This window comes from Oncorhynchus keta, chromosome 29, assembly GCF_023373465.1.
Source record: "Oncorhynchus keta strain PuntledgeMale-10-30-2019 chromosome 29, Oket_V2, whole genome shotgun sequence".
Taxonomy (NCBI): Eukaryota; Metazoa; Chordata; class Actinopteri; order Salmoniformes; family Salmonidae; genus Oncorhynchus; species Oncorhynchus keta.
This window is the reverse complement of record NC_068449.1, coordinates 26,921,955-26,943,732: the sequence shown is the minus strand read 5'-3', so window position 1 is coordinate 26,943,732 and position 21,778 is coordinate 26,921,955. Positions and strand designations below refer to the sequence as shown.

The following is a 21,778-nucleotide window of genomic DNA, read 5'->3' as shown; positions in this document are numbered from 1 at the left end:
TTGCAAAACCACAGTGCTAATGCTACGACTGTTACTACAGTTATGTCTGTCTTGGTGACACACAAAACAAAAAAATACAATTTATCATCATTACAACTCAAGCAATTGGTGAGTTCAAAACATTTTATTCTCCATTTGTCATTGTCTTTTGGTTTAATAGGCAGTGCCATGAACATAGTTTAGACACAAGTGTGAGTACTAATTTGTTTTGATATGTTCCCGGTAGCCTCTGAGATTAACATTGACGAATACACGGATATGGTGACTGAGTTTCAGGAAATGTGTAGGAGATGTTGTACCCACTGACTTAAAACCTACCCAAACCAGAAACCCTGGATAGATGGCAGCATTCATGCAAAACTGAACCAACGCATTTAACAATGGCAAGGTGACTGGGAATATGGCCGAATACAAACAAACAGTGTAGTTATTCCCTCCGTAAGGCAAAAAAAAAAAAAAAGAGCCAAATGTCAGTACAGATACACAGTGGAGTCGCAATCAAACGGCTCAAACACGAGACACACGTGACAGGGTCTACAGACAATCACGGACTACAAAGGGAAAACCAGCCACGTCGCGGACACCGGACAGCTAAACACCATCTTTGCTCGCTTTGAGGATAACACAGTGCCACTGACATGGCCCGTTACCAAGTGTATTGCTGTGGGCTTTCCTTCCCCATGGCCGACGTGAGTAAGACATTTAAGAGTGTTAACCCTCTCAAGGCTGCCGGTCCAGACGGAATCCCTAGCCTCAGAGCATGCACAGACCAGCTGACTGGAGTGTTTACGGACATATTCAATCTCTCCCCTATCCCAGCAAAGGTAACTGATCCTCAACACAGGGGCCCTAAAAGGGTGCGTGCTCAGCCCCCACCTGTACTCAGTGTTCACCCACGCCTCCAACTCAATCATCAAGTTTGCAGACGACACAACTGTAGTAGGCCTGATTACCAACAATGATGAGACAGCCTACAGGGAGGTGGTGAGGGCCCTGGGAGAGTGGTGCCAAGAAAATAACCTCTCACTCAACAAAACGAGCTGATGGTGGAATTCAGGAAACAGCAGAGGGAGAATGCCCCTATCCACATCGACCAGACCGCAGTGGAGAAGGTGGAAAGCTTCATGTTCCTTGGCGTACACATCACTGACGATCTGAAATCGTCCACCCACACAGACAGTATGGTGAAGAAGGTGCAACAGAGCCTCAGGAGGCTGAAGAAATTTGGCTTGACCCTTAAAACGTTTACAGATGCACAATTGAGAGCATCCTGTCGGGCTGCATCACTGCCTGGTATGGCAACTTCAAATGCAGGGCTCTCCAGAGGGTGGTGTGGTCTGCCCAATGCCGTCATTGAAAATAAGAATTTGTTCTTAACTGACTTGCCTAGTAGGTAAAATAAAGGTAAAATAAATCAATAATATTTCTTAATTCCGGTTTTTTACTTTTAGATTTGTGTGCTAGGAACACAGGCATTTCGCTACACCCGCAATAACATCTGCAAAATGTGTATGTGACCAATAAAATTTGATTTCAACATTTCACCTAGGCTATGCTTTCCCATGCTTGTGAAACTTTTACCTCCAGTACTCCCTGTTAACCCAAGAGTGCATGGCCACTCACGTCTCCAACTCAATCATGACGTTTGCTGAAGACAAACGTGGTAGGCCTTAATCACCAACCACGATGACACAGCCTACAGGGAGGAGGTGAGGGCCCTGGGGAAGTGGTTTAAGAAAAATAACCTCTCCCTCAACAAAATGAAGAAGCTGATCGTGGACTTCAGGAGACGAAGCACCCCCATCCACAGGGCCGCAGTGAAGAGGGTGAAAAGCTTCAAGTTCCTCAGTGTGCACATCACTGACAACCTGAAATGGTCCATCCACACAGACAGTGTGGTGATGAAGGCACAACAGCGCATCTTCAACCTTTTGGAGGCTGTAGAAAATTGGCTTGGTCTAAGACAAACACATTTCTACAGATGCACCATTGAAAGAATCCTGTCGGCCTGTATCACCACCTGTTATGGCAACTGCACTGTCCACAACCGTAGGGCTCTCCAATGGTTGGTGCAGTCAGCCCAATGCATCACAGGGGGCACACTGCCTGCCCTTCAGGACATCTACAGCACCCGGTATCACAGGAAGGCCAAGAAGATCATCAAGGACCTCAGCCACCCGGCCTGTTCACCCTGCTAGCATCTAGACTGCGGAGACGGTACAGGTGCATCAAAGCTGGGACAGAGAGAAACAGCTTCTATCTCCAGGCTATTAGGCTGTCAAATAGTCACCACAAGCCAGCCTCTGCCCAGTACCCTGGCCTGAACTTAGTAACTGTTACTAGCCAGCTACCACCCAGTACTCTACCCTGCTGCACTATGTACATAGTCATTGAACACTGGTCACTTTAATAATGTTTACATACTGTTTTACCCACAACATACAGTGCCATCGGAAATTATTCATACCCCTTGTCTTTTTCTACATTTTGTTACATTAAAGCCTTAATCTAAACTTAATTCATTTTTCCCCTCATCAACCTACACACTAACCCATTTTGACAAAGCAAAAACAGGTTTTTAGAAAAAAAAAAGAAAAAAAAGTCAACAAATCACAAAAATGGAAATATCACATTTACATAAGTATTCAGACCCTTTACTCAGTACTTTGTTGAAGCACCTTTGTCAGCAATTACAGCCTAGAGTATTCTTGGGTATGATGCTACAAGCTTGGCACACCTGTATTTGCAGGGAGTTTCTCCCATTCTTCTCTGCAGATCCTCTCAAGCTCTGTCAGGATGGATGGGGAGCGTTGCTGCACAGCTATTTTCAGGTCTCTCCGGTCGGGTTCAAGTCCGGGCACTGGCTGGGCCACTCAAGGACATTCAGGACATGTCCCGAAGCCACACCTGCATTGTCTTGGTGTGTGCTTAGGGTTGTTGGAAGGTGAACATTCACCCCAGTCTGAGGGCAGACAGAGCTTTGGATGAGGTTTTCATCAAGGATCTCTTCGTACTTTGCTCCATTCATCTTTGCCACGATCCTGACCAGTCTCCCAGTCCCTGCCATTAAGAAACATCCCCACAGCATGATGCTGCCACCACCATGATTCACCGTAGGGATGGTGCCAGGTTTCCTCCAGACAGGACATTTGGCATTCAGGCCAAGGGGTTCAATCTTGGTTTCAAAAGTCCAGAGATGCATTTCTTATGGTCAGGTGCATTTTTGGCAAACTCCAACCGGGCTGTCATGTGCATTATACTGGGGAGTGGCTTCCATTTGGACACTACCATGAAGCCTGTTTGGTGGAGTGATACAGAGATTGTTCCCTGACCAAGGCCCTTCTCCCCCGATTGCTCAGTTTGGCCAGCTCTAGGAAGAGTCTTGGTGGTTCCAAACTTTTTCCATTTAAGAATGATGGAGGCCACTATGTTCTTGGGGAGGCACAGATCTGGTACCCTTCTCCAGCTCTGTGCCTCGACACAATCCTGTCTCGGAGCTCTACGGTCACCTCCCTGACCAAGGCCCTTTTCCCACGACTGCTCAGTTTGGCCGGGAAGCCAGCTCTAGGAATGGAGGAGGTCACTGTGTTCTTGGGGGAACTTCAGTGCCGCAGAAAAGTTTTGGTACCCTTCCCCAGATCTGTACCGACACAATATTTAAAAAGACAGATTATTTCACTTATAATTCACTGTATCACAATTCCAGTGGGTCAGAAGTTTACATACACTAAGTTGACTGTGCCTTTAAACAGCTTGGAAAATTCCAGAAAATTGTGTCATGGCTTTAGAAGCTTCTGATAGGCTAATTGACATCAATTGGAGGTGTACCTGTGGATGTATTTCAAGGCCTACCTTCAAATTCAGTGACATCATGGGAAAATCAAAAAGAAAACCACCCAGAAATGTTTTTTGTAGACCTCCACAAGTCTGGTTCATCCTTGGGAACAATTTCCAAATGCCTGAAGGTACCACGTTCATCTGTCCAAACAATAGTACGCAAGTATAAACACCATGGGACCACGCAGCAGTCATACCCCTCAGGAAGGAGGCGTGTTCTTTCTCCAAAAGATTAACGTACTTTGGTGCGAAAAGTGCAAACAGTTACAAAAGTATCTATATCCACAGTTAAACGAGTCCTATATCGACATAACCTGAAAGGCCGGCCAGCAAGGAAGAAGTCACTGCTCCAAAACTGTCAATTAAAAAAAGCCAGACTACGGTTTGCATCTGCACATGGGGACAAAGATCCTACTTTTTGGAGAAATATCCTCTGGTCTGATGAAAAAAATATGTAACCGTTTGGCCATAATGAGCATCGTTATGTTTGGAGGAAAAAGGGGGAGGCTTGCAAGCCGAAGAACACCATCCCATCCGTGAAGCACGTGCGTGGCAGCATCATGTTGTGGGGGTGCTTTGCTGCAGGAGGGTCTGGTGCACTTCACAAAACAGATCATGAGGATGGGAAATTATGTGGATATATTGAAGCAACATCAAGACATCCGTCAAAAAGTTCAAACTTGCTCGCAAATGGACAATGACCCCAAGCATACTTCCAAAGTTGTGGCAAAATGGCTTAAGGACAACAAAGTCAATGTATTGGAGTGGCCATCACAAAATTCTGACCTAAATCCTATAGAAAATATGTGGGCAGAACTGAAAAGCGTGTGCGAGCAAGAAGGCCTAAAAACCTGACTCAGTTACACCAGAACGGTCAGGAGGAATAGGGCAAAATTCACCCAACTTATTGTGGGAAGCTTGTGGAAGACTACCTGAGACATTTAAACAATTTAATGGCAATGCTACCAAATACACCCAATTAGTATGTAAACTTCTGACACACTGGGAATGTGATCCAAGAAAAAAAAGGAGTCTACTATTATTCTGACATTTCACATTCTTTAATTTAGGTATATTGTTAGGTATACTGCACCTTGAGCTATAAACATAAGCATTTGATGCACCTGTGTTAACATCTGCTAAATATGTGTATGCGACCAATAACATTTGATTTCATTTCATTTGAGGGGAAGAGTGGGTACTTGCATTATTCCCACCCAAACATATTTTTGACATGCATGTCTGTCCAGCAGGGGGAGCTCTAGAATGTGATGAAATGGTGAAAAATAAGCTATTAAGAACACTGCAAAGTGTAATAAGGTGAAGGTTTAACAATGCCTATGTTTACTGTCACTGACAACCTCTGAAAGCTGCCAGATGTTTTTGCTGTAATATGCCCAAATGTATTTGAGGAAGTACTTCCACTATCCCTTTGATCATGATCACCATGACCTGAGGTGGTATTTTAAATGCCCATTTTTCTATCTGAGCATGAACCATCTGAGCTGATGCAGGGAGGATCATTTTTTAAGATTGCAAAGCAGAGAGAAAATAGGTTATTTCGATTATTTTGTGTAGCCATATTCTGACAGCTGAGCTTGGTCACAGATTGTCAGCAATGGGTTGCCAGTGTACACTCTGGAAGCAATCTGTGACACCCATGCCTGCACCCAGACAGGGGCACAGACACACATAATCTGCAGAAGTGCTTGGTAAGAATAAGTAGAAGGCAGTAAGAGAACACAACCTCTTCTACATAGTGTGTATATGTGGGTGCATTATTCCCACCCAAACATATTTGTATTTTTCTATGTGTGTGAGTATCTGTCTGCCTGTCTGCCTGCCAGAGGTCTAAGTGAGAGAATAGATTTGTTGATTCAAATCAATCCAAAACAGCCAGGAAAAATTGAGTGGTGTTTAAACTCATCCGCTGAGACGGTTTGTGTTCTCATCAATATCGTTAGCCATACTGCAACGATCTCAACATCGTCAAGTATCATTTCTTCTCACTGAAAAACTATTGAGACCTCAGACATATAAATGCGGAATTCAGATTGCATTTTGGAAGACTCATTTTAAGGGTGAACAAAAAAAGCTCCAGGGCAAGAAATCGTTCTCCAACAGAATTTGTTATATGTTGACTATTTCATACCTTAGTATTGTTTAGCTGGGCCAGTCCGGTGCAGGCGTTAGCGAGCAAGAAGTCCCCACTGAGAACGGCCATCTTGTTTCCAAACTGCATGTCCTTCAGGGGTCCGTCTGAGTTGGTCCACTCCTTGAGGTTGACAATCCCACGGTGCACCAGGAAAGCCGTGTGGATGAGCTCTGTGATTTCAGCCAGGTTCCGCTGGCTGCAGAGGAGAAAAACACATTTTATGACATCAATAAAACATCCAATTTAACACATACAGTGAGCTACAAAGGTATTGGACAGTGACACATTTTGTTGTTTTGACTCTGTACTCCAGCAATTTGGATGTAAATATGATACGAGGTTAAAAGGTTACTTTGGGATTTTGGCATTGAGGCCCTTATCTACTTCCCTAGTCAGATGAACTAAGGGATACCATTTTTATGTCTCCAGTATGAAGCAAGTTAAAGGTAGTTTCATGAGCCAATACTAACTAGCGTTAGAGCAATAACTAGATGTCTGTGGGTATCTGCTTTAATTTGAGGGTATTTTCATCGATATCGGGTGAACCATTAAGAAATTAGAGTACTCTTTGTACATTGTCCCCCCATTTTAGGGGACCAAAAGTTACAGCCACACACATATCATACCCCCAAAACATCCTAACCTCTCACCATTACAATAAGAGGGGAGGTTAGCATATCTATTTGTGCATCTAACTTTCTCACTCAGAATTATTTAAAATCAGAGTAGCTTCCACATCCATGTAGAAGTGTTTAGAAACATATTATATTCTTATTTACATTAAAAGTGACTCCAAAATGACCACACATTATTTACTATTCATTTCTATTGGGCACAAAATAAATCAGAAACACAACCAAAACAAACATCCAACCAATATAGTCAATATTTATGTAGTCATTGCGTGCAATGAATATGGGATCAAATACTACTTTAATACACATAAGTGAATTTGTTCCAATACTTTCAGTCCCCTAAAATGGGCGGGGGGACTATGGAGAAAAAAAAATGCTGTAATTTCTACATTTCTAAAGCTGAGGAGTGGCTGACAGTCTGTACTTTAACCTCAGTCATTGTATTATTTCAAATCAAAAACAACAAAATGTGGCACTTTCCCAATACTTTTGTAGCTCATTATATTTCACATTCACTTCTACGAAAGCATGTATCAACAATGGTAAAGATCAAAAGTGCAAATTATAGGGTGTCTTATCAAAAACACACCAATGACTAATTGTGTAGACAATCGTCTAAGAAAACCAATGGTCCAGACCTCATGTCTCGATCATAATCCATGCATGGCCAGAATTAGGGTGAGTAAATCAATAGAGGTCAGACGGGGAAATAAGTGGTAGAAAGGAATTATCAGGGAAATTACATCGTGTCAGGATTATGTGCTAGTATTAAGGTTACTAGCTACCTGACAGGCTCACTTTCGCATTGAACTCGTCATATTTCTTCTCGAATCGGAAGGATATCGATTTTGAGACATGACGTAGTATTTTAGTATATTAATTTGAAATTCCTGTTAGTTTTCGAAGATTTCTCACAAAAACAAACTTAACTCTGAGCATATAAGAAAGCTTTTTATTTTCAAAGTCTTTCATTTAATTTCGCTCTGTCATGATAATGTTAGTTTTTTTCGACCCGCTGATACAACCAACAACTTTGAAGACAACCACAAAATGTAAAATCCTTAATTTTTCAGAGAAGATTTTTAAATAGATTTTATATAACCTGGAGAGAAAAAAGATTACCATTTTGAGAAAAAAAAATAAGCCTTAACTCAGTGCCATTCTTGATTACCATAAAAAAAGATGCTCAACTGGTTTTTCAACAGAGCTTTTGAACTTGGCCTGAGGAAGCCTATAATCAAATGTTGATTCATTCATTGCGGGTGGATAATTACGTCCCTCTCCATATGGGCTGAGCCTGCCAGGGCGAGACAGACAGGGGGATCTGTCTGTGGAGGGAGCCAGGGATGGGTGCACTGATGGCCACTTAGGACCATCTTTCAGCCAGTGTGAAACCGTCCTGATAAGACATTTCAATTCCAGTCTGTCAATTCTAGTTGTTCCTGCCCATACTACGCCGTATAGCCTGACACATACGTGCTTTGTCTAACGGCAGGTAATTGCATGTTCTACAGTTGCTCAGAGAGAGTTGTTATTAAAATGCAATAATGTAATTTATTTCTCTGCTCAATCATATCTATTGTCCCCCTTCTGTGGAAAGGCAATGTCTTTCATTTCAATCCCTGACACTGCATTGATGTTATTGTTAACACACACAGGATTCAATTGTGTTGCTGTAAACGTTTTAACAGGCAATTCAAGTTAGGGATGAAAATGACAGCCTAAATGTTGAACAATTGATCTAATTTAACAAGATGTAATTAAAGACCTTACATTCAAAATAGGCCTATTTGATTATTGGATTCAACATTTTAAAACAGTTTAATAATTTATATGTTCATACTCCCTACATCAAATGGTAACCTTGGTACAAATATATGAGACAAATACCAAACACATTGTTACTGCAGCAAAAGAAAAAAGCAGGATATTGAGAACATCCTGTACCAATGCAGCTAAATAATAACGTTGGCACTAGGAGCTATTCTGACGATATTCACCACTCCTCCCACCCCACCCTAGGACCCCTACAGAATCCTCGCCCCTTCTCTGCCTTAGATCTACAACTCATGATAAGCAGCGTCTTCGCCAGGAGAGGAAAAAGAGGACTTGTGTATAAATAGCTTCGGCACCCGGTTGCATAGCAACTGATGCCATCTCGCTGAGGCATTCCCGCCCCTAACACGCCCATTGTCCTGAGTGTTCTGTTCCATTTTCCTCCCTCTACAGGGTCCCCATTACCCTGCAATACAGCTGTGTATCTGGCCTCTCTCTCTCTCGGTCGGTCTTTGTCACTCTCTCTGCTTCTGTCTTTCTCTCTCCATCTCTCCGATTCAGTACAGCTCTGGCCCGCTCTCTGTGTTTAGTTCCCTGGTGAGCCATCAGTATTGGGCACTGGAGTGGGAGACATTTTACAAATGCTGGCTGTCAGAAGGGGGGGGAGAACATTCCCCTAGAGGTATCAATCAATCCCCCCCATCAGTGCTCCGGCCCAGGTGCTAATGAGCCCACCCTTTGACAGGGAAGCGGGGGTGAGACAGAAGGAGAGAGAGGAAAAGGGGGGTTGTGGTACAGAAAGAGTGAAAGGAGCAAATGAGGTGACCCAGCAGAGATTTCTCTGAGTGTGCGTATGTGTGGACGTGTCCCCACAAGAATAGTAAACAAACACTAATTTGACCAACTGGGGACATTTTGTTAGTCCCCACAATGCTATTTCTAGGGGGTTTAGGGTTAAGGTTAGAATTAGTGTTGGGGTTAGGAGCTAGGGTTAGGTTTAGTGTGTGTGTCTACACACATGATTGTGTATGCAAATGCAAAGGTCAGTGAGTACAATACAATAGTTAGTCATCATGAGTCACGACACATGACATAGAAGGCACGAGGTCATGAAACTGGATGCAACATCTTGCATTATTTTTTTTTTCTTTTCATTTTACCTTTATTTAACTAGGCAAGTCAGTTAAGAACAAATTCTTATTTTCAATGACGGCCTAGGAACAGTGGGTTAACTGCCTGTTCAGGGGCAGAACGACAGATTTGTACCTTGTCAGCTCGGGGATTCGAACTTGCAACCTTTCGGTTACTAGTCCATGAGTAGTGTAACTTCAAAAAATAATGATGTAGAGGTTGTGTAGAGGTTGTGTATACTTTAAGCCAGTAGCTTTAAAAGTAGCACTCAAGAGCCAAAAAGGGTATCTGAACAGTGCGCACGATGTCACATACAGTGCCTTCAGAAAGTATTCACACCCCATGACTTTTTCCACATTTTTGGGGGTTAGTGTGATTCAAATGGATTTCATTGTAGTTTCTTGTCAATGATCTACACAAAATACTCTGTGAAAGTGGGAAAAAAATCTAACAAAATGTATGAAAAATAAAACACTAATATACAATTTCTTGCTTAGATAATGATTAAAACCGCTGAGTCAATACATGTTAAAATCACCTTTGGCAGCCATTACAGCTGTGAGTCTTTCTGGATAAGTCTATGAGATTTGCACACCTGGATTGTACAATATTTACCCAATATTACTTAAAGAATTCAAGCACTGCCAAGTTGGTTGTTGATCATTGCTATACAGCCATTTTCAAGTCTTGCTGAAGATTTTCAGGACAATTTAAGTCAAAACTGTAACTAGGCCACTCAGGAGCATACACTACCGTTCAACGCTGTGTACTACTCCCTTCACAGAACAGCACAAACGGGCTCTAACAAGAATAGAAAGAGTGGGAGGCCCCGGTGCACAACTGAGCAAGAGGTCAAGTACTTTAGAGTGTCTAGTTTGAGAAACAGATGCCTCATAAGTCCTCAACTGGCAGCTTCATTAAATAGTACCCACAAAACACCAGTCACAACGTCAACAGTGAAGAGGCGACCTCGGGATGCTGACCTTCTAGGATGAGTTCCTCTGTCCAGTGTCTGTTCTTTTGCCTATCTTTTATTTTTATTGGACAGTCTGAAATATGGATTTTTCTTTGCAATTCTGCCATGTTTTTTTCCTCTAGGATTTTGCCTGTACTTGGAGTTTTTTAGGATAAAAAGAAACAGAATGGAGCCATAGTCCTTGCCAATGATAAGCATGCCCATAACATGATGCAGCCACCACCATGCTTAAATATGTTCTCGGTGATGTGTTGTGTTAGATATGCCCCAAACATAATGCTTTGTATTCTGGACAAAAAGTTCATATTTTTGCCATATTGGAAACAGTATGCATGGTTTAATATTTGTATTATTATATATTTATTTTATATATTGTGGAGAAACTACAATGTTGTTCCATCCTCAGTTATCCCCTATAGAGGTCGAACGATTAATCGGAATGGCCGATTAATTAGGGCCGATTTCAAGTTTTCATAACAATCGGAAATCGGTATTTTTGGACACCGATTTGGCCATTTTTTAAAACACTTTTATTTTATCTTTATTTAACTAGGCAAGTCAGTTAAGAACACATTCTTATTTTCAATGACGGGCTAGGAACGGTGGGTTAACTGCCTCGATCATGGGGCAGAACGATAGATTTTCACCTTGTCTGCTCGGGGGATTCAATCTTGCAACCTTACAGTTAACTAGTCCAACGCTCTAACCACCTGCCTCATTACACTCCATGAGGAGACGGCCTACTGCATTTGCGTAACAGGCAAAGGTAAGTTGCTAGCTAGCATTAAACTTATCTTATAAAAAACAATCAATCATAATCACTAGTTAACTACACATGGTTGATGATATTACTACTTTATCTAGCGTGTCCTGCGGTGCATATAATCGATGCGGTGCGTATCTTTGCTCCAATGTGTACCTAACCATGAACATCAATGCCTTTCTTAAAATCAATACACGGAAGTATATATTTTTAAACCTCCATATTTAGCTAAAAGAAATCCAGGTTAGCAGGCAATATTAACCAGGTGAAATTGTGTCACTTCTCTTGCGTTCATTGCACGCAGAGTCAGTGTATATGCAACAGTTTGGGCCGCCTAATTTGCCAGAATTTTACGTAATTATTACATAACATTGAAGGTTGTGCAATGTAACAGGAATATTTAGGCTAATGGATGCCACCCCTAACGGTTCTGTATTTCACTGAAAGTGGTAGGCAGCAGCAGGCTCATAAGCATTCATTCAAACAGCACTTTCGTGCGTTTTGCCAGCAGCTCTTCGTTGTGCGTCAAGCATTGCGCTGTTTATTACTTCAAGCCTATCAACTCCCGAGATTGGGCTGGTGTAACCGATGTGATATGGCTAGCTAGTTAGTGGGGTGCACGCTAATAGCGTTTCAAACATCACTCGCTCTGAGACTTGGAGTGGTTGTTCCCCTTGCTCTGCATGGGTAACGCTGCTTCGAGGGTGGCTGTTGTTGTGTTCCTGGTTCGAGCCCAGGGAGGAGCGAGGAGAGGGACGGAAGCTATACTGTTACACTGGCAATGCTAAAGTGCCTATAAGAACATCCAATAGTCAAAGGTATATGAAATATAAATGGTAATGAGAGAAATAGTCCTATAATTCCTATAATAACTACAACCTAAAACGTCTTACCTGGGAATATTGAAGACTCATGTTAAAAGGAACCACCAGCTTTCATATGTTCTCATGTTCTGAGCAAACAACTGAAACGTTAGCTTTCTTACATGGCACATATTGCACTTTTACTTTCTTCTCCAACACTTTGTTTTTGCATTATTTAAATCAAATTGAACATGTTTCATTATTTATTTGATGTATTTTATTAAGTTAAAATAAGGGTTCATTCAGTATTGTTGTAATTGTCATTATTACAAATACATATTTTTTTATCATTATTATTATTTATTTATTTTTTATTAAAATTGGCCGATTAATCGGTATCGGCGTTGAAAAATCATAATCGGTTGACCAGGGTGAAATCCCTTAGTGGTTTCCTTATATATATATATAAAAAAAATTTGCTACTGATTTAGGAAGGGTGCCGATATCTTTGTAGTGACTGGGTGTATTGACATCATCCAAAGTGAATTAATAACTGCATCATGCTCAAAGGGATATTCAATGTCTGCTTTTTGATTTGTTTTACTCATCTACCAATAGGTGCCCTTCTTTGCGAAACATTGGAAAACCTCCCTGGTTTTTGTGCTTGAATCTGTGCTTGAAATTCACTGCTCAACTGAGGGATCTCACAGATAATTGTATGTGTGGGGTACAGATATGGGGTAGTCATTTAAAAATCATGTTAAAAGCAATTATTGCACACAGAGTCCATGCAACTTATTTGACTTGTTGACCACAGTTATTTAGGCCATAACAAAAGGGTTGAATACTTGACTCAAGACATTTCATCTTTTCATTTTGTGAAACACATTTCAGCAAAAAAATATGTTCATCAAATGACAGACAGATGTCAGTCAGTTAATTTGTATTTTTGTAAAAACAATGCATGGCAATTATAATTCTGTTAATCATAGTAGGATTGTAGCCAGCTACACTTCATAATGTTAATCTTCCATTTTAAAGGAGAAAAAAACTTTTTTTTTTGTAAAAGCATTTTCTTTCCTTTTCTGCATGACAAACGAAGAATCCTGACCCCTGGACTAAAATAATTGGTTATTTAACAAAATGCTTCATTAGATTGTAACTTCCCTATCGTAGCCACCAGCTGACAGCGAACATACACTCCCCTCTGTATTTATTTGGAAAGTGTAGCTAAAATGTTTAATTTGGCTCTATACTCACTTTGGATTTGAAATCAAATGTTTCATCTGAGGCAACAGTACAGCATGTGACCTTTTATTTGAAGGTATTTGTCACACAACTTTGTTTTACGTTTAGAAATAAAAGCACTTTGTATCTATTAATACTTTAATGTAAATGTATACACTGGAAAATTATACTTATATTTACATCAAATACACTATTTCCTTGGAAGTTGAGTATTGGGTATATATAGCATATGATTACATTACGTGATGAATGATTATCACTGGCAATCAACAGTTAATGTTGCCCAGATTACCCAATATCATGGAATACGTGTGTGAACGTTTATAAAGACAAAAGTCGGACGGACACATGTAATTATTTGATTTTGATGGATGGTTGACATGATAACAAAAAGTTAGGTCAATATTTTCTTATCTAAAAAGTGGATGAACGTTTGATTCCCTATAGATTTCTCGAGCGCGTAAAAAGTTAGTGTTGTGCCAACAGGATAAAGATGGACTCGCGCCTGTTAAAAGCCTTATAGCCTACTGCGCAATTTATATTCCTTTTTTTTAACACGCCAGCGACACAATTTAAAAAATAAACGGTCGTGAGCAGAGTGTTTCTGATCGTGTTGACAATACATTTGTGTCCCTCTATTTATTATGATATGTTACATATGCATTTGTGGATGTCCATTATTAATTTCGCATGTGATGTGTTACGAATTCCAATGCGTACAATACAGTGTTACGAATTTGTACGTGCAGTTTCACAATGAAAGCGACGAGCGCACAACTCACAATCACTAAATATTTTAAACCAAGGCTACGATTACAGAGTTCTCCCGCCCGCCTGCCCCTCTAGAAACTACTTTCTCAAAACTAAGGATTCAAAATCACGTTGTGTTATTTTACACACACGATCAAGTTACTCTCTCTACTCGATGCTTTACTCATCTTTTTCTGAACCACTCTACCAATTTGTAGCCTATGTCCTTTCATCATACAGTACCAGTAAAAACTTGACACTTTCTCATTTCAGGATTTCTTTATTTTTACTATTTTTTACATCAAAACTATGAAATAACACATATGGAATCATGTAGTAGCCAGTGTTAAATCAAAATATATTTCATATTTGAGATTCTTCAAAGTTGCCACCCTTTGCCTTTTTATTTGACCTTTATTTTACTAGGCAAGTCAGTTAAGAACAAATTCTTACTTTCAGTGATAACCCACTGTTCCTAGGCTAACTGCCTTGTTCAGGGGCAGAACGACAGATTTGTACCTTGTCAACTCGGGGATTCAATCTTGCAACCTTTCAGTTACTAGGCCAATGCTCTAACCACTAGGTTACGCTGCCGCCACAATGACAGACTTGATGACAGCTTTGCACACACTTGGCATTCTCTCAACCAGCTTCATGAGGTAGTCACCTGGAATGCATTTCAATTAACAGTTGTGCCTCATTAAAAGTTAATTTGTGGAATTTATTGTTCTTAATCTGTTTGAGCCCATCAGTTGTGTTGTGAAAAGTTAGGGATGGTATACAGAAGATAGGGCTATTTGGTAAATGACCAAGTCTATATTATAGCAAGAACAGCTCAAATAAGCAAAGAGAAATGACCGTTCATCATTACGTTAAGACATGAAGGTCAGTCAATCCGGAACATTTCAAGAACTTTGAAAGTTTCTTCAAGTTCAGTCGCAAAAACCATCAAGCACCATGACGAAACTAGCTCTCATGAGGACAGCCACAGGAAAGGAAGATCCAGAGTTACCTCTGCTGCAGAGGATACGTTCATATTACAGTCCAAACGAATGCATCACAGCGTTCAAGTAACAGACACATCTCAACATCAACTGTTCAGAGACTGCGTGAATCAGGCCTTTATGGTCAAATTGCTGCAAAGAAACCACTACTAAAGGACACCAGTAAGAAGAGGAGACTTGCTTGGTCCAAGAAACACGAGCAATGGACATTAGACCGGTGGAAATCTGTACTTTGGTCTAATGAGTCCAAATTTGAGATTTTTGGTTCCAACTGTCATGTCTTTGTGAGACACAGAGTAGGTGAACGGATGATCTCCAGGTGGTGTGATAGTAGGTGGTGGTGTGTTGGTGCTTTTCTGGTGACACTGTCAGTGATTTATTAAGAATTCAAGGCACACTTAACCCGCATGGCTTCCACAGCATTCTGCAGCGATACGCCATCCCATCTGGTTTGCACTTAGTGGGATTAACATTTGTTTTTCAACAGGACAATGACAAGCAGCCAACAAGTGCTCAGCATGTGCAAACACCTTAAAGACTATTGGAAAAGCATTCCTCATGAAGCTGGTTGAGAGAATGCCAAGAGTGTGCAAAGCAGTCATCAAGGTGGCTACTTTGAAGAAACTCAAATATATTTTGATTTGTTTAACACTTTTGGTTTCCACATGATTCCATGTGTTATTTCATAGTTTGGATGTCTTCACTATTATTCCACAATGTAGAAAATAATAAAAAATAAAGAAAAACAAAACCTCTTGAATGAATAGGTGCTTTTGACTGCTACTGTATTTCTGAACAGCTAAAATAAATAAAACAATTGGTGGTGACTTGAACGAACCTTCCCAAAAATATATATGAAGGCTATTTGTATTTTAACAGATATTGGGGCAAAACTATCAGCGTTTGTGATGTAATCATTATAGTTATATTCCCAGAGTTGCTAAAAAAAAGAACTCTGCCTCCCAATAGCCAATGGTTGCCCATTAAAATCACTATTGACTCTGTCTTGCTTGTTAATATAATTTGTATATAGCTTGCCTAAATAGCTGTATGTAGGCTAACTCCCCTTCTGAAAAAATTACATGAAATCTCTAGACTGCCTGTTATGTCATGCTTGCACTCCCCGAGTGGCGCAGCGGTCTAAGGCTCTGCATCTGAGTGCTAGAGGTGTCACTACAGACACCCTGGATCGATTTAAGGCAGATTGGGAGTCCATAGGGCGGCGCACAATTGTCCCAGCGTCGTCCGGGTTTGGCCAGTGTAGGCCGTCATTGTAAATAAGAATTTGTTCTTAACGGACTTGCCTCGTTAAAATAAAAAATAAAATGTTTGATTTGATCACTGTTACAACAGTTACAACAGTTCTTCGAACAGGCGGCAGGGGAGTCAGAGTGAGTGAGCACAGCTGAATGGACTGAAGGAAGCACGCAGCGGATCCTGCACATGCACAGAAATCTCTTTAGTCCAAAACTTCCAGGTTCCAGAAAATCAGGAACCACAGCCACTCCAAATATTTTATGCATTCAATGTACTGCTAGGTTTTCTCCGCCAGGAAAAGATGAATGGTGTACTATGCATGTATGAACCCTACATTGCCACGTCGAGTCCAAAACATCATATTTTTTTTAAATACAGTAGTTTCAAGATGCCGTTCATTCTCTTTAATCTGAATAGTTGGTCATGTCAATAGCTGGTGTCTTAATCTTACCAAATGATTAACCATGGACAAGTCAGACTGTAAGCATATTAATTTCAGACACCCCACAATATCCTCTCCACCCACCCTGCTTGACAGACTCCCTCACTGATCCTATAGTAGAGGCAGTGCTGCTTGCCAGCTCGGAGAAAAGGGGCCATTCAGACACCCAGCGCATCACCTGCCAAACACAACAGCGACTTCTGGTAACCACCTGGCAAGGTTGTAGAGTGATCTTCACACAGAATTCCCTCTTCTGGGCAACATTCTGTGTATGTGCGGTGTGCTTGTGTGAGTGTGCGAGTGGATGTCGTCATCAGAAAATAACACATAAATTGGAGCTGGTGTGTGTGGGTGCTGTCAGATCAGGAGCAATGACAAGCATTTTCCTGTCTTTTCACCAAGTCAGTGGTAATAAAGGAAAGGAGTTAAGGAAAGGAAGATAGAGGAATGTGAAGACAAAGCCCCAGAGAGGCGTGTTTACCTGGGGTAGATGCCACTGACCATGTCCTGGGGGAGGAGGTCTGAGGCTATGTGCTGGCTGGGACCGGCTGCCTTGGACATCAGTAGGACGACCAGACCCCTCATCTGAAGGTTGTTTCTACTGTCATAGACGAAGCCCCTGAGAAGAGGGACAAGCATCAATTACACATTCATTGTTGGGTAAGGTTGATTTAGAAAATGTGGGAATACACTGTTTCATACACAAATCAGGCAGCCCTTGTGCCAAATCTAGACGTTGAATAAATTGAACATTTGTTCGCTCCCACACATTTAAAGAAATGTCCTTCGGGAGTAAGAAAAAAATGAACATATATTTTCATCATTCAAAAAATCCATTCTGACAAGCAGGGAATTGACTTGGGATGGCAGGCTAAGTAAGCAACCTCTTAACAATGACACAGAAAATGGCCAGTAATTGTATGGAAATGAGATGTGGTGCAACTATGCTAATGAGACTGTGTGTAGCTTTCACCACCTCTCTCCAGGGGTGCCCCAAAAATCCCTTTATTCCCTCTCACATCATGGCTAAGCAAACAAAATGGCTAATTGCTGCTTCATGGGGGTGACGCATAGAGAAAGGTCAACACACTCATGAAGACAACTGCTTTTCAAGATCATTAATTCAGCTGCATTGCCAAAGGGTATTTGGGCTACATCATTGCAAATAGTGGAGGGGCTTTTTATTCAGTCAAGAGCTCTGCGTTAGATAAACATTTTCAGTAGCTGAAATGCCAGACAAACTTTTTTTAATTGCTAGGGGAAAGTGTCCACCTGAGAGCACAACTATGGGGAGGCAAGGGAATAACTTGATTTGCCATTTGTGAAAATGTGTCATTGAATGGACCTTAGAATATTGCTCCACTACTCCATGTTTGTTGGTGGACCCCACTCTTTGATGGAAACAAATATACATCTCAGAGTAGCTTTAAATAAGCAAGCTTTGAAGTCATTTACAAAATAGCCTCCAACACACTACTCAGCAAATTGGATGTAGTCTATCACAGTGCCAATCATTTTATCACTAAAGCCCCATATACTACCCACCACTGCGACCTGTATGCTTTCGTTGGCTGGTCCTCACTACATTGGGGCGGCGGGTAGCCTAGTGGTTAGAGTGTTGGACTAGTAACCGAAAGGTTACAAGATCCAATCCCTGAGCTGACAAGGTAAAAATCTGTTAACCCACTGTTCCTAGGCCGTCATTGAAAATAAGAATTTGTCCTTAACTGACTTACATTTACATTACATTTAAGTCATTTAGCAGACGCTCTTATCCAGAGCGACTTACAATTTAGCTGAACTGTCTTGACAATAGATCTGGAAACCAGAGAGGAAAACAGCTATTTTTTTTAGTAAAAAAATAAAATAAAATCAGATGAGGCACAATTTACACCCCCATCAATATAAGACTGCCCCCCCCCCCCTCCCCCTATTCATCATTAACCCACTCTGTTGATCCCGACCACTCATACGAGACAATTTCAGACATTATACACAATTAGGAATAGACCCAATTGACGGACTCTCGGTCCCTCTTCGAAACGGCACAACTATGCTGCCACCGTCTCAGTGAACCAAATGGGTTGGTGGTTTTAGCTACGGTTAACCACTATAGCTTCCGCTCGCCAGCCAAAATGCTGCAGTACAGTGTGTTCGTGAGGGGAACGTAGCTTTTCTCGGAGAAATCCAGGAAATCCAGGACTTGCCTAGTTAAATAAATAAAAATATCCATCACCAAACCCACTGGCTCCAGGTCATCTATAAGTCTTTGCGAGGTATTGCCCTGCCTTATCTCAGCTCACTGGTCACCATAAAAACACTCACCCATAGCACGCGCTCCAACAGGCATATTTCACTGGTCATCCCCAAAGCCAACACCTACTTTGGCCACCTCTCCTTCCAGTTCTCTGCTGCCGCCAATGACTGGAACGAATGGCAAAAGTCACTGAAGCTGGAGACTTATATCTCCCTCACTAACTTTAAGCATCAGCTGTCAGAGCAGCTTACTGTACCTGTACACAACCCATCTGTAAATAGCCCACCCAACTACCTCATCCCCCCCCTCCCCCATCCCTATTGCACCCCAGTATCTCTACTTGCACATCGTCATCTGCATCTCTATCACTCCAGTATTAATGTTAATTTGTAATTATTTCAGCATTATGGACTATTTATTGTCTTACCTCCGTAATCTTACTACATTTGCACAAACTGTGTATAGATTTTTCTATTGTGTTATTGACTATACGTTTGGTCGCAGTTGTAAATGAGAATTTGTTCTCAACTGGCCTACCTGGTTAAATAAAGGTTAAATAAAAAAAGAGACTACTGATTCATTAAAAGACCAAACCATATCGATCAGCTGTGGCACAACATGCAGTTCAAGCAGAGCTGCAAGTCTAGCACTGGTCTTGCCACTCTGGAGATAAAATATATGTGGTCCCAGGGGAGCGCTTAGACAGAGCACATCTAATCCTGTCCCCAGGGTGCCCCCTGTGCCATGAATCACACTCTCGTTAGAGCCCCGAGTAGACACCGAGCACCGCCCACTCTGCTCGAGCCCAGACACCAGCGTCCACAAGACAGTCTCCCTCCCCCTGACCCAGCCCTGCACCACAGGGAGGGGAGAGAGATGGGGAGAGGGAGCGAGGCAGAGGAGGGGAAGAAAGAGACAGACAGAAAATGAAGGGAGAGCAAACGGCAGAGGAAGAAGAGAGAGACGGGCAGGGAGAGGGGAATGGAGAGAAATAAAAAAGGGAGATGATAGGAGATACGGTAAGTGCAATAGATAAGCGAGGAAAGTGACACGTCTAATTGGATCTGTTAAATCCAATGGACCCTAACGAAAACCATCACATGAAATAATGTAAGTTCTGGTCTGATACCATTACGAACACTGGAAAGTAACAAAAAGAACAGCATGTAGCCTAGGTGAACCACAACAGATTCAGAGATTGAGTTTTTAATAGTCACATGTACAGGGTTTCAGGTGTGATTGCAGAGTACAGTGAACATTTTAGGCTCCGAGCTTCAACATGCAGGACCAAGTGAAATAAAACAATGAAAATGGTAATAATAAAAAAAACTACAATATAAATAGCACTATGCACACACATAACAACTGTAGCAGTGATGAATAAATAAAACGTCCATTAGGGTGGAGGCAGAGTAAAGACTGTTGAAGGGGTGGGGTGGAATGACCATAGGGGGAGCAGCATGACCAGAGAGGGTGTGGGGACCAAGTGAAATAAAAACAAAAATGACTAAACATTTTTTATGTTTTACTCTAATATACATATTAACAACGGTGATGAATGTCATTGAGGTGGGAGCAGAGTGAAAGTCAGTTTGGTGGGGGAAGGGGGGGGTAGCTGACTAGGGTTGGCTATTCAGCAGCCTGATGGTAGAAACTATTAGTCAGTCTTCCAGTTTTTGTCATGATGCTCCTGTACTACCCGCGTCTGATCGATTGAAGCTGGGAGAACAGGGCATGGTTTGGGTGGCTGTGATCCCTGATGATCTTCTTGGCCTTCCTGCGACACCTGGTGTTGATGGGGGCGTGTCCAGCCTAGATCCTCCTGAAGTTCACAATCAGCTCCTTGCTGACATTGAGGGAGAGGTTGTTTACCTGGCATCAAGCCGTCAGAGTGCCTACCTCCTCTCTGTAGGCCGCCTCATCGCTGTTGGTAATCAGGCCTACTACTGTCATGTCAGCGAACTTCATGATGGAGTTGGAACTGTGGGAGGCCATGCAGTCGTGGGTATACAGGGAGTACAGGAAGCGCACCCTTGTGGGGCACCCGTGTTGAGAATCTGTGTCGAGGAGGTAATGTTGCCTACCTTCACCCCATGGGTGCGGCCCGTCAGGATATCCAGGATTCATTTACATAGGGAGGAGTTCAGACCCAGGGCTGTGAGCTTTGTAAAGCGCTTATAGGGTACCAAGGTATTGAAGGCTGAGATGTAGTCAATGCACAGCATTCTCACATATGCATTCCTTTTGTCCAGGTGGGTAAGGGCAGTGTGCAGTACAATGACAATTCTGTTGTCCGTGGATCTGTCAAGGCGGTAGGCAAATTGGAGAGGGTTGAGTGCATTGGCGAGAGAGGAGGGGATATGGTCTTTGACTAGCCTCTTGAAGCACTTTATGTAACCAAAATATATGTATTCAAAAGGTAAAAACTGACATTACGAGGGGTGACATTACACTGGAATTCCTATAGCTTTCAATTAAACAACGGCAACCACACCAAAAATGTCTGCCTATGGCGACTGGCCAAGTCTGCAGCCTGAAGATGACAAATGATTAATATGCATGCCAGTCTCTACACCATGGCAAATCAATCAATCATAATCCCCCTCCTGCAAAGGGGTGGGGCTGGGATGAGTGCTGGAAGAGAGATGGGTCAATGTCATTTTAATGGGTAGGACTACATGTTAGCCACCATTTATTACAGTGCTCTTTGAATCTTATCTACCGGTCCTCTACCTAGACCTGCA

General features: G+C 41.9%; 1 protein-coding gene across 1 annotated transcript in view; it reads right to left on the bottom strand.

Annotated features, from left to right (window-relative positions):
* The window catches only part of LOC118362647 (all trans-polyprenyl-diphosphate synthase PDSS2), a 48,364-nt gene that overhangs the window by 19,322 nt on the left and 7,264 nt on the right, over nt 1–21,778 (bottom strand). Inside the window, exons 2-3 of the mRNA XM_035743160.2 lie at nt 17,259–17,396; nt 5,990–6,188 (exon numbers count right to left, since the gene is read on the bottom strand). Coding sequence (XP_035599053.1) covers nt 5,990–6,188; nt 17,259–17,396 — 337 coding nt within the window. The remainder of the gene's footprint in view (nt 1–5,989; nt 6,189–17,258; nt 17,397–21,778) is intronic.